Genomic DNA, 16,174 nt, shown 5'->3' on the forward strand with positions numbered 1-16,174 from the left:
TAAAATAGAATTGGTGTCAAAGTATTCTATTTTGGTGCCACTTTGACTTAGTTTTAGTATCAAAAATTTTGTGAGATGTCATTTTGACATTTCACTATGAAATGCCAATACTTTCTTGTATAAAGGCACGAAAGAGATGAGTTTGGATCACATAAGGGCAATTTTGACATTTTGTGCATAAAGACAAAAAATTGGCCTGATCTTTGGTACCAACTTATACCAAAGTTCACTAATATTGGTACAAATACCAAAATAACTCTTACTTTGGTACCCGGCCAGTATAAGTGAACTTTGGTATCAACTTTGAGTTTTGATAACAACAACAACTAAGCCTTATTCCCAAGGTGATTGGGGTCGGCTAACATGAATCGTCAACTGGAATCGTGACCAGAGGAGATGGCATCGTCAAGAGTGATAAAAGTTTTTTTTTTTTAAAAAAAAAAACAAGGTTTACACCAAAAAGTGTTTAGAAAAGGTTTTCAGCAAAAGGTTCTAATACCAACACAATTGAGAAAAGCAAATAAATGCAGTAATCAGACCCCTTCTTCCACATAGATACTACCCCTCCACCCACTTCTATCCAACGTCATGCTCTCCTCAATCCCAGTAACCTCATATCACTTTCAATTACCCTCAGCCAGTCATCTTAGGTCTTCCCCTACCCTTTACAATTTGATTACTCCTCCACTCTTCAATTCTTCTCACCGGTGCATCTCCTGATCTCCTTTTCACATGACCAAACACTACAAAAAAAAGCTTATATAGCGACGGATTTTTGGAGACGGATATATATCCGTTTCTAATTTAGAGACGGAATATTGATAATTCGTCTCTAAATTAGAGACGGATTTTTAAATCCGTCTCTAAATTAGGGACGGATTTTTAAATCCGTCTCTAATTTAGGGACGGATTTTAAAAATCCGTCCCTAAATTAGAGACGGATTTTAAAAATCCGTCTCGAAATAAATTTAGAGACGGAAATCCGTCTCTAACTTAGGGACGGATATTGATAATCCGTCCCTAAAGTTAGAGACGGATTTTTAAATCCGTCTCTAAAGTTAGAGACGGATTTAAAAAATCCGTCTCTAAATTTACATATGAATATTTATTGCACGTATTTAATTTAGAGACGGATTTTCAAAATCCGTCTCTAATTTAGGGACGGATTTTTAGAATCCGTCTCTAATTTAGGGACGGATTTTTAGAATCCGTCTCTAAATTTAGAGACGGATTCTAAAAATCCGTCTCTAAATTAAAATATGAATATTTTATTGCGCTTCTTTAATTTAGGGACGGATTTTAAAAATCCGTCTCTAAGTTAGAGACGGATTTTAGAAATCCGTCTCTAATTTAGAGATGGATTTTAGAAATCCGTCTCTAATTTAGGGACGAATTTGAAAATCCGTCTCTAAATTAGGGACGGATTTTTGAATCCGTCTCTAATACTTCTTCTACATATTACCAATATTATGTAGAGAAGTATACAAGTTGTATTTGGTGTAGTTGGTTGGAGCTTCTTCTCGTTTCTTTGAGGTTACAAGTTCGATTCCTACGAACAGCGATTCTTGCGACTGTGGAGTCTTCTTATCCTTTCCCTTGTAGACCTGAACCGGGTTTACTTAAGGTATATTCCTAAATGGTAATGAGATCAACTTGAACTAGGTAGGTAATAATAGGTGATTAAATATAATCATGATAATATTAGGAACTATCGTGTTGTTAATTTCGTTTATATATTTTTTATATTTTCAGCGAATTTAGAGACAGATTCGAAAATCCGTCTCTAAACTTCAGAGACGGATTTTTAAAATCCGTCTCTAACTCGAATTAGCGACAAGGGTTTTAGAGAGGGACAATATCCGTCTCTAAATCCGTCTCTAAGCCCATATAGCGACGGATTTGACCTTTTTAGGGACGGATTTTGTCCGTCTCTAAATGGACTTTTTTTTGTAGTGAAACCATCTTAACCGATTCTCCCTCATCTTTTCTTCAATGGATGCAACTCCAACTTTTTCCCGGATCACTTCATTTCTTAATCGGTCCTTCCTTGTGTGGCCACACATCCACCGCAACATACGCATCTCCGCCACGTTCATCTTATGAACGTGGCATTGTTTCACCGCCCAACATTCGGTGCCATATAACAAAGCAGGCCTAATTGCAGTGCGGTAGAACTTTCCCTTCAATCTTTGGGGAATGCCGGAATCACAAAGGAATCCGGTGGCACTTTTCCACTTTAACCAACCCGCGTAATTCTATGCGCCACGTCTCCATCCAGTTCTCCATCCTTTTGGAGAATGGATCCTAGGTAACGGAAGACGTTCGATCCTTGAACCACTTTGCTATCCAAAGTGACCGCCCCCGCCTCGCTGCTTGAACCCCACTGAACTTGCACTCCATATACTCCGTCTTACTTATGCTCAATCTAAAACCACGGGCTTCTAATGTATGCCTCCACAATTCCAACTTACTCTCAACACCTTCCTTTGTCTCATCAATCAACACAATATCATCCGCAAATATCATACACCATGGTATATCATCTTGAATTGACCTCGTTATTTCGTCCATGACTAGAGCAAAGAGAAAGGGACTAAGTGCAGAACCTTGATGCACTCCGATCGTAATAGGAAACTCTTCTGTCCTCCCCACCGTAGTCCGCACACTCGTAGTTGCCCCCTCATACATATCCTTGATGATATCTATATATTTCAGTGGAACACCTTTCCTTGCCAACGCCCACCAAAGTATTTCTCTTGGTACTCTATCATATGCCTTCTCCAAATCAATGAAAACCATATGTAGATCCTTCTTCCTATCACGGTAGTGTTCCATTGTTTGTCTTATGAGGTAGATGGCCTCTATAGTCGATCTTCCAGGCATAAATCCAAATTGGTTCTCCGATATCTTTACATGTTTCCTAAGTCTTTGCTCAATACACCGTTCCCAGAGTTTCATAGTATGACTCATTAGTTTGATTCCTCGGTAGTTGGTACAATCTTGTACATCGCCTTTGTTCTTATACAAAGGAATCAAAGTACTCTTCCTCCACTCTAATGGCATTTTGTGTTTCCAAATCATGTTGAAGAATGTTGTCAACCATCGATCCTTCCCCCCTAAACACATCCAAACTTCTATAGGTATACCATCTGGCCCCGTAGCTTTCTTCAATCCCATCTTTTTTAATGCTGCCACAACTTCTCCCTTTTGAATCCTCCTCATAAACTCACGTTTTAACATACTTGGCGGGATGTGTACATCCCCGATGGCTTGTGCTCTGTCACCGTTGAACAAGGTATCAAAGTACGATCTCCATCTATCCTTTATCTCCTCATCCTCCACAAGCACTCTTTGGTCCACACCCTTGACGCATTTTACCTTTCTTATGTCTCTTGTTTTCCTGTCCCTCATACGCGCAATTCTATAAATGTCTTTTTCACCTTCTTTCGTATCCAATCTTGCATAAAGCTCTTTGTTTACTTGTGCTTTAGCTTCTCGTACTGCCTTCTTGGCTTCTTTTCTAGCCTCTTTGTACTTCTCATAATTCACATCGCTGCTACCTTTTCCCAAAAGTTTATAACTTTCTCGTGTGTTTTTTATCGCTTGTCTCACCGTCTCGTTCCACCAAGATGTGTCCTTACTTGGTGGTACAATTCCTTTAGATTCTCCAAGGACATCTTTCGCCACTTCCTTTATACTAAGTTCTATCTTTGTCCATGTCGGATCTACCTCCATTTCTGTGTTACAAGACCAGATATCTTTACTAGCCATCTTAGCTAAGAAGTTCTCTTTGTGCTCCCCTTGGAGCTTCCACCACTTGATTCGCGGCTCCACATTAGGTTTTCGCTTTCTTAAAGACTCCCTACCCCGGAAATCAAGCACGACTAGTCTATGTTGAGTGGTTGCGCTCTCACCCGGTATCACCTTGCAGTTTGTATAACTCTTCCGCCAAGCATTTTTTACTAAAAAGAGGGCAATCTGACTCATGTTACTTCCACTCCTATATGTCACAAGGTGAGATTCTCTTTTCTCAAACCAAGTGTTCATAATACTAAGACCATAGGCTAATGTGAAATCCAAGATACCGCTTCCACCTTCATTTTTCTCCCCATACCCAAAACCTCCATGAATGCTCTCAAAGCCAACTCGACTAGTGCCCACATGTCCGTTAAGATCCCCACCAATGATCAATTTTTCATTAATAGGCACTCGTTGCACAACCTCCGTTAAATCCTCCCAAAATTGTTGTTTAATAAATGCTTCCAATCCTACTTGCGGCGCATATGCGCTTATGATAGTCACCGCCTCGCTCCCTAATACTAGCCTGATACTCATAATGCGGTCACTCTTCCTCGAAACTTCCACCACATCATCAATATGTTCCTTATCAATAATGATGCCTACTCCATTCCTACTCTTATCCTTTCCAGAGTACCACAACTTATAACCCCACGGGGCTATTTCTCTTGCTTTTCCACCAACCCACTTAGTCTCTTGAAGGCACATTATGTGAATCTTTCGCCTCCTCATAACCTCCACCACCTCCGCCGATCTTCCCGTCAAAGAGCCAATGTTCCATGTTCCAAAGCGCATCCTACTACCCCTACCACTACCCCTACCCCTACCCCTACCCCTACCACTACCCTGGACTAGCTTCTTTACCCGCACCCGTCCCTGATGCGGGAACCCTTGCATATTTGACACCACCCCCGGGCGCCGGGATGGCGCGCCGCTTCCGGGCGACGACCTAGCAACCCTTGCATACTTATCACTACACCCGGGTCTATGAAGTGCAGCGCGTCGCTGAGTAGGGGACGCCCCCACGTTTTTCATTTGCCGATTCATGTCATGATATGGGGCTATGTTTTACGCTGGCCGCTCCAAACCTACCGCAACTCTCCTCCTTTATCCGGACTTGAGACCGGCAGTGAATGCCACACAGATACTCACAGGCGGAGTTAACTTTGAGTTTTGATACCAATTATATTTTTTTTGGTAACAATTATACTTACTTTCACACCAATTATACTTATTTTCGCATCAATTATCCTTTGGTATCAACTTTAAATTTTGGTATCAGTAATACCAGAATAACTCTTACTTTGGTACCTCCACATAACTAAATTTTGCCCTTTCGAGCTTTGGTACCAGAAGTATCAAAGTAACTCTTACTTTAATACCTCTAACTCTTACTTTGATACCTCCTGTGAAAGGCCATTTGGTCTCTCACGATGAGACAACAACACTTTCTCCAAAGAAATGAAAGCTTAATTAATTTTGGCATTCAAAATCATTCTAACCTTTGAAACTGATAATAGAAAATTTATGGATATATATTATCCAAGTCCCTTATTAATCCATTAACCCTTAACGGTTAATTAACAAAGTCATCTACAACATGAAGAGAAGACATGCTCTTATACCAAGTGGCGTTTTTGCTGGAAGAACCTAATATTACCGGTCTGTAGGTGTGGGTTGACATGGAGGAAATTGGGGGGAAAGGGGAAAAAATGTTTGTGATGTCAGGTGCAAAACATGCCTAAGTTAACGTCAGGAGATTCTAGATCAATGGCAAGAATTTAGCAAGGGGTGGCTTCAAACTATAAAAAGTTGATAAAAGGTGATTTATCGCTAATTTTTTTAAAAAGGTGGTTCCTCACTTGTAATAAGTGAATTCTAACAAATATTTCTATAGAGAACGTGTTACCTATGTCTTGATTCTATCCCTTATTAGATTTTCGTACTTTCAATTTTCGTTCATTTTATAAAGTTTTTGTTCTATGGTTAATACACTCCCTTATCCTCACTATTTGGAACCCGCTTTGTTTACATTTATCTAGGATTTTTCTAACCTATGTCACAAGGAATAGGTTAAGAGCATCAAAATTTCTATATAAGATATTATAATATAGAAAGTTTATATTTCAAAATTTAATCAAACTAAAAAAAATCTTACATAATTCTAGAGGTAATCATGGGCCGGGCCGGGCCGCGGCAAAAAAAATTTGCCCATCGATGGGGCCTAAATTCGGGTCGAATTTTTGTGCCCAAAGCCCGCTATTTTGGGCCTAAATTAGCGGGCTTTTGCGGGCCAAAACGGACCAGACCAAAAAAAATAGATTAAAAAGTCGTTTTTGGCTTGTCCAAAGCCCGCCCAAAGCCAAAAAAACAGGCCGGGGTCGGGCCCGACCGCGGGCCGAAAAAATCTGCCCAAAACCCGGCCCAAAAAGGGGCCAGGCTGGGCCAAAATGATCACCTCTACATAATTCCCTCTATGTTTAGTATCTATCCTTATTTATTTATCCACAAATAAAATCTTGTTGTATTATATTTTTTTAATGAAATCTTAAAATTCTTAAACCATCCCTTATCGCATATATAAGTTAGAAAAGTCCATTTATCTAATCAACTTTCAAGATCATATTGATAAGCCAAGTTAGTACTACAACTCTTTTCTTCAATTTAAGTTACAACAACAAATAGCAAATTATGTTCGGAATCGAAGCATAGATTAGAAAAATCCTTTTAATCAACTTTTCTAGATCCTATTGATAGGTCAAAAAATTACTCACTTCTTAGGCTATGTTTAGTTCACCTGAAATTTATTTTTTCTGATCTGATCTGATCTGAACTTATTTTTTCTGATCTGATCTGATCTGAACTTATTTTTTCTGAACTGATCTGATTACAAGATCTTATCTTTTAGATTTCTCTCAATATATAAGAAAAAATATAGTCATGTGGGTCTTGTTTGATTCGTCTCAATGAATACTTTATTAATATTCAATTATTATAATTTTTACTAATATGTAATGAAAGATATTTAATAGTAAAAATGAGTTTAAAAACTGACAGATCTGATCTGAACTTATTTTTTCTGATCTGAACTTATTTTTTCTGATCTGATCTGATCTGAACTTATTTTTTCTGATCTGATCTGATCTGATCTGATCTGATCTGATCTGATCTGATCTGATCTGATTAGATCTGAAATAAGCAAAAATAAGGTGAACTGAACATAGCCTTAGTGCTTCAACTCTTTTCTTTAGTTTAAGTTGCAACAACAAATAGGAAAATATGTACGGAATCAAGGAAGTATTATATGGACAATTCTTTTGAAATTTTGCTCATGATGAAAAGTTTAACAAGATTATTATTGGACCTCCATCCACAATTCCACATACTAAAAAGCTTCTTATCAACTTGAATTCTCCTCCCACAAATATATAAACCACAAAAAATACTAAAAAGAGAGAAAAAAAAATTATAAAAATTAAGTGAGAAAGACATTTTCAACTTATTATGGCATGATATTGGCTTCTATTTGACAGTTATACGTATGCATGAACTTTGCCAAAAGTAGTTGTGAAGTGTGAAGTGTGATTTGGAACTTTAGGCAAAGTATTTTGATATGACTTAGACTCACACTAGCTTAAGTGAATTAATTTTTTAAGTGACAAAATTTGTCAACCCACAAACTAGCTAGATATATACTCTTTTTCTTTTTTAATTTACTCACTTCACTTTGGGGGAGAACCAATAGGAGGAAGTACAAAAGTTTAGAGAAACTGAAAGGTGGAGAGAGAAACTGTGAGAGAGAGAAACAAAAAAGTGGTTAAAATATTAAAAAGTGAATGACATGGGTGGAAAAAGAAAATGAAGTAGATGTGATATGTTACCGAAAATAGAAAACTAAGAAAAGGCAACGGTATGTAGATTAAAAAAACGGTCTAAAAAAAATGTGTAGATTAAAAAGAAGCGAAGGAAAATATACTAGTACTCTTGAATGCACTAAAAGGAGCAGCATGAAAGAAACTACATCCAATAATATTTGCTCAGATAGGAATTAGTTGAGCCTTAAAGGTGGTGAATGAACCTGAAAGGTGGTGAAAGAAGAAAGACAATTAATTATATATCAAATCTTAATGGAGAAAGTTGAAGGGAAAAAGGAAGGAATTAAAGTATTTAAAATGTCAAATTGGAGAAAATGCCAAAATAAGAGTGGATAAATCTAATACATACACCAAGTATTGCTTCAAGAGAAGACTTGATTAGAAAGACTGCTTATATGTCTTTCGTTTTTTAATGGTTAAATAAACTTGTTCTTGGTAGTTAATGCAATTTTATAACTGTTTCTTTAATTATGTATTAGTATACAAGTATATATTAGCAAATTAAATATCAATTTTAAATTCACATTGACATAATAACGAGCACACGGGATAGTATTGTAATACTTATATTATATTATTGATGAATAGTAGTCGAAGCAAAAAAAAAAAATCGGAAGTAAAATGCGTTTAACCATAAAAAGCATTAGTGGTACGTGTTAACTCATCAAAAGTTATTGTTCAGATATGTTAACATTATATTTTTACAAAAATAAAAAGTGTACATGTGCCACAATAACTTATTGTTGTGAAACGACAATGTTAATTGATGTATTCTCATGTTACAATCTTCCAAGGCCTCAATCAGGGACAAAATTTCACTTAAAGGCCATATCATACTACTGGGTCACCAATCCTACCTCATCATTCCATATAATTAGTAACACATCTTAAGACTCGATAATAAATTAGAGAATATGATACTTTTTCGTCGAACATTTTGAATTTCTGATATTATACACATGATTAGTATTTTCAAAGAGAATGCGTACTTATATGATGAGCTATTTGAATTTATATAGTAATAACAAAAATATCAGGATATGATTGTAATAAAAATAAATAACACAAGCAATGTCAAATTCTAATAGGTTGAACATTTTATCAAATAATGCACAATTATTTATCAAATAAATCTACCATATGTAACTCCAAATGGTAAGGTTGTGAATTGAATAAAGAAACAAAAATATTTAACAATTAGAAAAAGTATGAATTAATTTGCCATCTTTTATTACCTTCTCTTTGATCACCTTGTCTTTATCTACCTTCCACATCAACTCATAATATTATTATATCTCCTACACAAAACCTTATATATATCAATGTCTTACACTAAGCTTCTTTGCCATGGAATACTAATCAAACATTACTACTTATAATCTTATATTATTACTCAATTAAATTATAATATATATAGTTTTCTTGATCTATATATATATTATAACATAAATTATACATATATTATGAGCTTCTTCAACCTTTCAGAAATTGATCATCATCATCATCATCATCATATGGATATTAATGGAGGAAGTACAGGAATAAGATCATATGATTGTGTTTTTTGTCAAAGAGGATTCACCACAGCTCAAGCTTTAGGAGGGCATATGAACATTCATAGAAAAGATAGAGTTAACCCTACTACTACTATCATCAATAAACCTAATATTAGCCCTAGTATTAATAAGGAGCATAGTAATAATACTTTACTTAGCAACAAAGATATGTTGTTAGAAGAAGATAATCATCATGTTGATGATAATGATGATGATGATGATGCTACAAGATTATCTAAGAATCATCATAGTAATGGAGGCAGCTCTAGCTTCACGGGGAGGTTTCATCGGTTTCTTGGATCGGAGAAATGGCCGGGTGATCGGAATCCGGTGTCGAGGCGAGGCGGCTCAGGTCATGTGCTTGAGAAGAGGGTTCAAGATCAAGATCATAGTAAGGAGGGAGAAGAGTTGGATCTTGAGCTTCGTCTTGGTCATTATTCATGGTAAATGGTAATTAAATAAAAGCCAACTAGCTTTTTCTTTTTTTTTTAGGGGATAAAAGCCAAGTAGCTAATATATTGGTATATTATATACTTTCTCCGTTTCGTTTTAAATACAATAAAGGGGTATTATTTGTGAGATATAAAATATTTATTTGTCGCGTTTAAAAAGAAACAGAGGAGTATATGATTATATGTGTGTTATAGTCTTATAGATCGATGTTATATTATATATGAAGACTTCTTCTTTTATAACCGTTATGAACAAACCATTGTTTATAACAAGAAGTTTTTGGGAATAAAGGAAAATATAGGGGTTGGTTGGGAGAGAGTGAGAAAGTATTGGATGTTTTGGATAGTCGTTTGTGGAAAAAGTCTAATAGAGGGGATATGTCGATCATATATATCATCTTTGATGATTGTTTCTAACAATTAGAAATATTGAGCTTCTTTCTGTTATATTATCTTTTTTTATAAGAGAAAGGGACCGCATAGAAGTTGAGGTGATGATTAATATAGTTGGGTATCGAACCTTTACCTCAAAGTTGAGAAATGAAGAGTGATAACATATTTGGTGTCCTCGAATAATAATCTATATGACGTACCTCGATGCTGATTGAAGTGTGTATGTATTATATATGGAAGTAAAGTTGTATGATACAAGTATATGAATCAATTTTGTTGCTAGAAATTTTGTAATTTGGTGTTGGAAAGAAGAGATCTAGTTGTCCTTGTAATGGAACAAGATATATAGGCAAATTTGTATGTAGAGAGCAGTCAAGCTAGGAATGTAAACATATTTTATGATGACTTCTCTGTGCTATAATATTATTAATTAAAACTATATCAAATCAAATGGTTTAATCGATCTATCAAATCACATAATACATTCCATATGTTGTGATTAATTTATCATCATTAATAGCGCGATTAGCCTTTTTACATTATTTTTGTATTTTTAAAAGCAAACAATTATATTCTTTTGTTTTGCTTCCAAGTTTATATTCGCTCTAACGTTGATTGTCAATTTTTTAAAATTATTTTTAGTGATATTCAGAAAATATATTACCATGTATATATATGACCATTTATACAATTAAGATGGTTTTGACTTCAGAATTAAATCGAACAAATCTAATATATACTCCATCTTACATCATGTTTTCGTTAATTGAGGTGACATAAGTCATAACAATGAGATAGTACTAAGTATTAGTGTTTATTAACTCAAATGTAGAAATTAAAGGTTGACTTAAAAGTTACACTTGGACATACGGCAATGTAAGGTTCATATGGAAGATAATTCAATAGTTATAACTTTTATATAAGGAGATTTTTTTACTAAGGCACCAGTGGTCTAGTGGTAGAATAGTACCCTGCCACGGTACAGACCCGGGTTCGATTCCCGGCTGGTGCAATTGTTTTCATGTTTTTTTTATTTTTAATTTATTAAATGAGAATTAGTCATAGCGTGAAGCCAGTAACTGAGTTTGGTTTCTACATAACACATTTTTTTTTGACATCACATGCACAATAGACAACTTTGTTCGCGTGAACTTAGAGATGTGTTATATGTGTTACATGGTACATTTTCTTGTTTAAAAACGTATTTTTATATATTAGTATTGATAAGGAAATACTAAGTTTGCTTCCTCATAAACACTATTACATTGCGGGGGAGGGGTACTCAAAATACATAGATTGTTAAATCCATTTGTTTCCCCCTTTACATACTCAGCCACATCATATTCACTGTTATTTATTTTCGGCCCTTGTAAAATCGCCATAGATGCACAAAGGCAATCAATGGTTAGCGAGACATACTAAAAACCTTCGACCCAAATAACATTATGACCACGACAAATTGACCTAAAGAAAGCGTGTTTGGAAGAGATAATAAACGAAGCATCAATGTTAATGTTTAGATGGTTTGGAGGAGGTGGATTCCAAGATGATGACGGATTGTATGTTGGGTGCTTTACCCACCTTAGGTTAGTTCTAAGTAAAGAATCATTCAGTGGCAGCCCAACTTGAGGATTTGAAGCGGACATCTTATGATACGTTTTCTTGTTTTAACAGCCAAGCAATACGTCTCGATTCACAATTTACACATCTCATAATCTCATCCAAATATATGAAGCAGCTTCTGATGTTATAGTAGCGTCAAAAACATACATTCAACTGGAAACATCTAAAATCACACTTATAAGAAGTAGAGTCGCAAGCAACCTCATAGTTCTGAAACCCTTCTCATGGCTTTGTAAATATTATACAACATGATGTACCAATTTCTTACAGAGAAAACAGCAACCGAGAAAGAAAACATTTCAGGTAGCGACCCACTTCAGATACAAGTCCAGGAATTGAAACAATCATAGTTATTCGGATTATCTAGTAAGATAGTAGACAATAAGGAAAAGAACCACGAATGAGGCCACAAGAGTGAGCATCCGTCTGCTTGATTTGGTCTCGAATGCCTGTGAACAGGTTAATTAGCATAAAACAACGCCTGGTTGAAGGAACAAAAAAATTTGAGAATATATATGATCATATTACCTGCTTAAATCGATCCATGGTTCCTGACAAGAATCCTCGTGATGCATCCATTTCATTGCCCTAAAGAAATAATTGATACAAGTCAAGGCCAAAGACTCACTACGATGGCGAAATGACGATATGTACAGTTTGAGGTATGGAGCTAGTGACTGTTGCAAACATACCATTCTATCCAGCATCCGGTTATGAGCATCAACTTCTTCATGTACGTCACCACTCAACTGCAACACGCAGCGAGATCCCATGCAACATATTAGTTCCAATAATCTTTCGGGTCCACAAATGTCAAAGTAAGTGCATCACTGGGGATAAGCAGCCATTTGACTTTTGCTTTCATTCTATGTAGTCTATACATACATGTCTACTGTACTTATATCGACATACTTTAACCTCAACATTTCAAACTCAAATCTTCGTGGAACAAGTTGAAAATAAAACTACAATTTGAACATCAAGGACACAAAAGAACAACCTAGCAGGTAAACCTTAGTTTTAAGCACGCACACAACTTATCTAGCAGAAACTTTTAAACTGAAAGATAATAGGTATATAGACAAATACATAGAGGCATTATTCCATTTGCCTCTCAAGCTAATTTTGGGCAGCAAATAGCCGCGCTATATGAGTAAGCAGCTGTCGGTAAAACAGTTTTTGATAGATGGTAATACACTTCTAGAGGCACTATAAGTTGTCAGTAACACAGTTTTATAAGTATATAAGTCGAGCACATTAAGCAAAAACTGAGATCCCTCCTGACTTAATTTAGCAACTGGCATTATTCCAAATGCCCTTCACAATATATGGTCAAGAAAAAGTGGCTAGCAGTCATCAGGTGGTCCGAATCCTCATCACTCAGATAGCAGTAATTTTGTTCACTTTAGAATTACAATGGAATTGAAGTAGAATACATAAATAGTGAAAACGAGTTCAATAACAGTGCATTAACCCCAATAACATTCCTAGGCAACTAGAGATATAGGCTACATTTTCTTCACATAAACCATGTGACCTATGCTTATGCTAGTTACCTCATCTCAGACCAGTCAAGACTCAAGACGACTTGTCTACTTCTATAGAGTGCACTTCTTATCTACAAATAATTCCAAGCCTGAACTTTTATATGACATGGTACTTTATAATATGCCCAAGACTACCCCATGTGCATACAAAGCATACACAAACCAAGCAGAATTCACATTTAGATTTTACATCAAAGAATACCAACATTTCAGACCTAAAACTAAACATAAACCAATGAAACTTTATAAAAAAAAAAAGGGAACTCCCAGAAGCAGCAAAATATGATGTGTCATTCACAAAGAAGCAACAACTTACTCTCTTCAGAAGGTTAACTCTATCTTGCAACCCATCAAGTGCTCTATCATTGTCGTGTTCATCAATTTCATGAGAGGAATACGAGGGTGAGGCCCTAATACCTCCCTCTTCAATGCCATCAAAAGCATTAACTCTAGAGCCTCTATATTCCCTGCAAGCAAAAAAGAAAGCCTAAGAAGCTCTAGCTATAGATGTCACATACCATGAACAATGAAAATCAATCTGCTATGAAGAATAGAGATCAAAATTCAGAGAAAAGAACCAATAACGCAAACATCAAAGAGAGTACACTTATTTCTATCAGGAAACTTGTAAGTACAATACTTAGTTTACAACATTGTAAAGGTAGGACTAAGATTCGATGTCAAGCAGAGATGAAACAAGGACGGATAAAAACCATCAGCATATGTAGCTCTTTGGAGAATACAATTCTTGCACCACATAGTAGATTTGAGGATCATAAGCAAAGTTAGAAAAAGCACATGAATAGGCAGCCCGCACTTTATACTGGTCTCTTAACTCCTTTCCCACTTCCATAGAAAAGATGTTAGTTGATATTAGAACTGATGTGAACAAGCATTCCTCTTACATCTATGGTAAATATTTTGAAGAGACAAACTTAATCTGTACCAATATTGGGACAGAAGGCAGAATGCTACTTTCAGGGGAACATGTTAGTGTCAACTGTGAAGGCACTAATTGTCACACACATATATACAGACATCATCTATCTACACAAACCAATGTCCTAGCAACATCAAATCTTGCTTAAAGAAGATTATAGGAGTCCAATCGTGTTGGCCATTGATTCCCTTGAAAAGTCATCATGAAGTCAAATTTGACATCAACCGCCTTCTATGATGTTCTGAATGCCACAGCATACCACACAGGTTTTCAAGCGACCTTTGCATCTCAACTTATACCCCTTTTATCTCTAAACTCCTCCAAGCATATGCAAGTTCATCATGCCAGCTATAATCTAGCATAGATACTGGTTGCCTGCATCAATTACCATCAACTAGCCTCTAGGTTACATGACCTCGTTACCATCCCGACAAGATGCAGATAAATGCACGAGTTATGCACGTCATACAACTCAATTCCAAAAGCTACAAGAAGATAGAGTCATCAACTTGGCTCAAATCAATAGCATGACAAACACAGAAAATCCTCAGAAGTAAGGAATTTGAAGCAAAATTCCTTTTTCTTCACAAAGAGAAACTCACAATCGAGGTCGAAATCGAAAGACGTTGATCACCTAAATTGTTCCTTAATCAGTATGAATAATTACAGCTTACAATACTCCTAAACAATGTTCAATTACAATAATCTAAAAAAAACTCTTTTCCAGTTACAACCACACTTGTGCGATTAACAGCTTGACAATCACGCAAAGAAATTCTAATAATAACACAAATTCCAATTCTCTTTCTAAATCCATCACTAATCATACTTCTAAATTATGAACAATAAAATATTTTTAGAAAAACCCAAAAAAGAAATCCAAATAATGATGAACAAACCTTCTTGGATTCATGGATGAAGCAGGAGATTACGTAATCAAAGCACTTTTATAATTAATCAGTGATATGCAGCAGCTTCAATTGATCTGAAAAAAAAAAAGGGATGAAATTTGTAATAAATAACATGAAAAATGTGGAAAATCAGTAACAAAAGATAAAGATTGGATTTTTAGTTGTGGGTGTGATATAGGTTTACCAAAATTATGAATGAAGAGTTGATAATAAGATGGAGAGAATTTGGATCTAAAAATTTGAAGAGAAAATTGAGGGAAATAATGAAAGAGTTAAAGAGGTGGTGATGAGTCATACCTGAGAAAGGAAGTAGAGGATTAGCCTTCTTGATTAAGCTCCCACAACTGCTGAATAATTATGGTGTAATTGCTAAATGTACCAAAAAAAATAAAAAATAAAAATATTTTAAAAAATAGAGGAACCTAGAAGAGGATTTACTCGTATAAAAATATAGACGGTGTTTAATAAATACAGATGGTAAATAAAGTTACCCTAAAACTCTTGTTTTTGTTTGAGTATATATACACCTTTCAAATGAATTCCTATTAACTACTAACTAGAGCCAATCAGCTATTAAGGTTGTTGACGGACTCGATTTGATTCGACAAGGAAAATAAAAGTGCAACTTTAGAAAACCTAAAAAGTAATTTTTTAAGCAAGACTTTGAACTTTGTGTAAAAAAGTTTGTGTTGATTTTCTGGGTTTGGACATGCTTTTGTGAGCTAGAGTTGAGCTCGATCCGACTTTTTTCTCACTTCTAACCGTACTTAAGGAGTTATAAGTGCATTAGTGCGGACAATGGGGTTGAATGGTTGATAGTATTGGCTGGTACATGAAATCTATTGAAAAGTAGGGTGGCATAAGGGTGACAAGTAGTTGATTAAAGTCGTTAGGTATATAGAGCGGCATCGATGAACTCAGTTTTGAGAAAAAAGATATTATACAAAGACGAGCAGATGTACGATTTCAAGTTCTATTTTGCTTTTGAAGGAGTATTCTTTTTTAAGGTCCAACTTTGAGCTTGTGTAGATAGTTTTTTTTAAGAATACTTTGGTTATGTAGATACAACGATGTCTTGT

General features: G+C 35.5%; 2 protein-coding genes and 1 non-coding gene across 4 annotated transcripts; 2 read left to right on the forward strand and 1 right to left on the reverse strand.

Annotated features, from left to right (window-relative positions):
• Positions 1–9,187: 9,187 nt before the first annotated feature.
• Positions 9,188–9,676, forward strand: LOC104894695 (transcriptional regulator TAC1). The gene has a single exon (XM_010680986.1). The coding sequence runs from the start codon at positions 9,188–9,190 to the stop codon at positions 9,674–9,676; it is 489 nt and encodes a 162-aa protein (XP_010679288.1).
• Positions 9,677–11,015: 1,339 nt separating this feature from the next.
• Positions 11,016–11,086, forward strand: TRNAG-GCC (transfer RNA glycine (anticodon GCC)). The gene has a single exon. It is a non-coding gene; the product is annotated as a tRNA-Gly (tRNA).
• Positions 11,087–11,902: 816 nt separating this feature from the next.
• LOC104894633 (bet1-like SNARE 1-1) lies at positions 11,903–15,486 on the reverse strand. Of its 2 annotated transcripts, none has more exons than XM_010680911.4 (6): positions 15,393–15,486; positions 15,084–15,169; positions 13,561–13,711; positions 12,390–12,446; positions 12,226–12,285; positions 11,903–12,146 (listed from the first exon to the last, which is right to left on the reverse strand). In XM_010680911.4, exons 2-6 carry the CDS (start codon positions 15,095–15,097, stop codon positions 12,057–12,059), a joined length of 372 nt encoding a protein of 123 aa, XP_010679213.1. In that variant the 5' UTR covers positions 15,098–15,169; positions 15,393–15,486; the 3' UTR covers positions 11,903–12,056. The 2 variants fall into 2 exon arrangements, with proteins under 2 accessions (XP_010679213.1, XP_010679212.1); XM_010680910.4 differs by lacking the exon at positions 15,393–15,486 and adding an exon at positions 15,280–15,386.
• Between the last annotated feature and the right edge of the window lie 688 nt (positions 15,487–16,174).

Source organism: Beta vulgaris, chromosome 5 (assembly GCF_026745355.1).
Source record: "Beta vulgaris subsp. vulgaris cultivar EL10 chromosome 5, EL10.2, whole genome shotgun sequence".
In the NCBI taxonomy this organism is placed as follows: Eukaryota; Viridiplantae; Streptophyta; class Magnoliopsida; order Caryophyllales; family Amaranthaceae; genus Beta; species Beta vulgaris.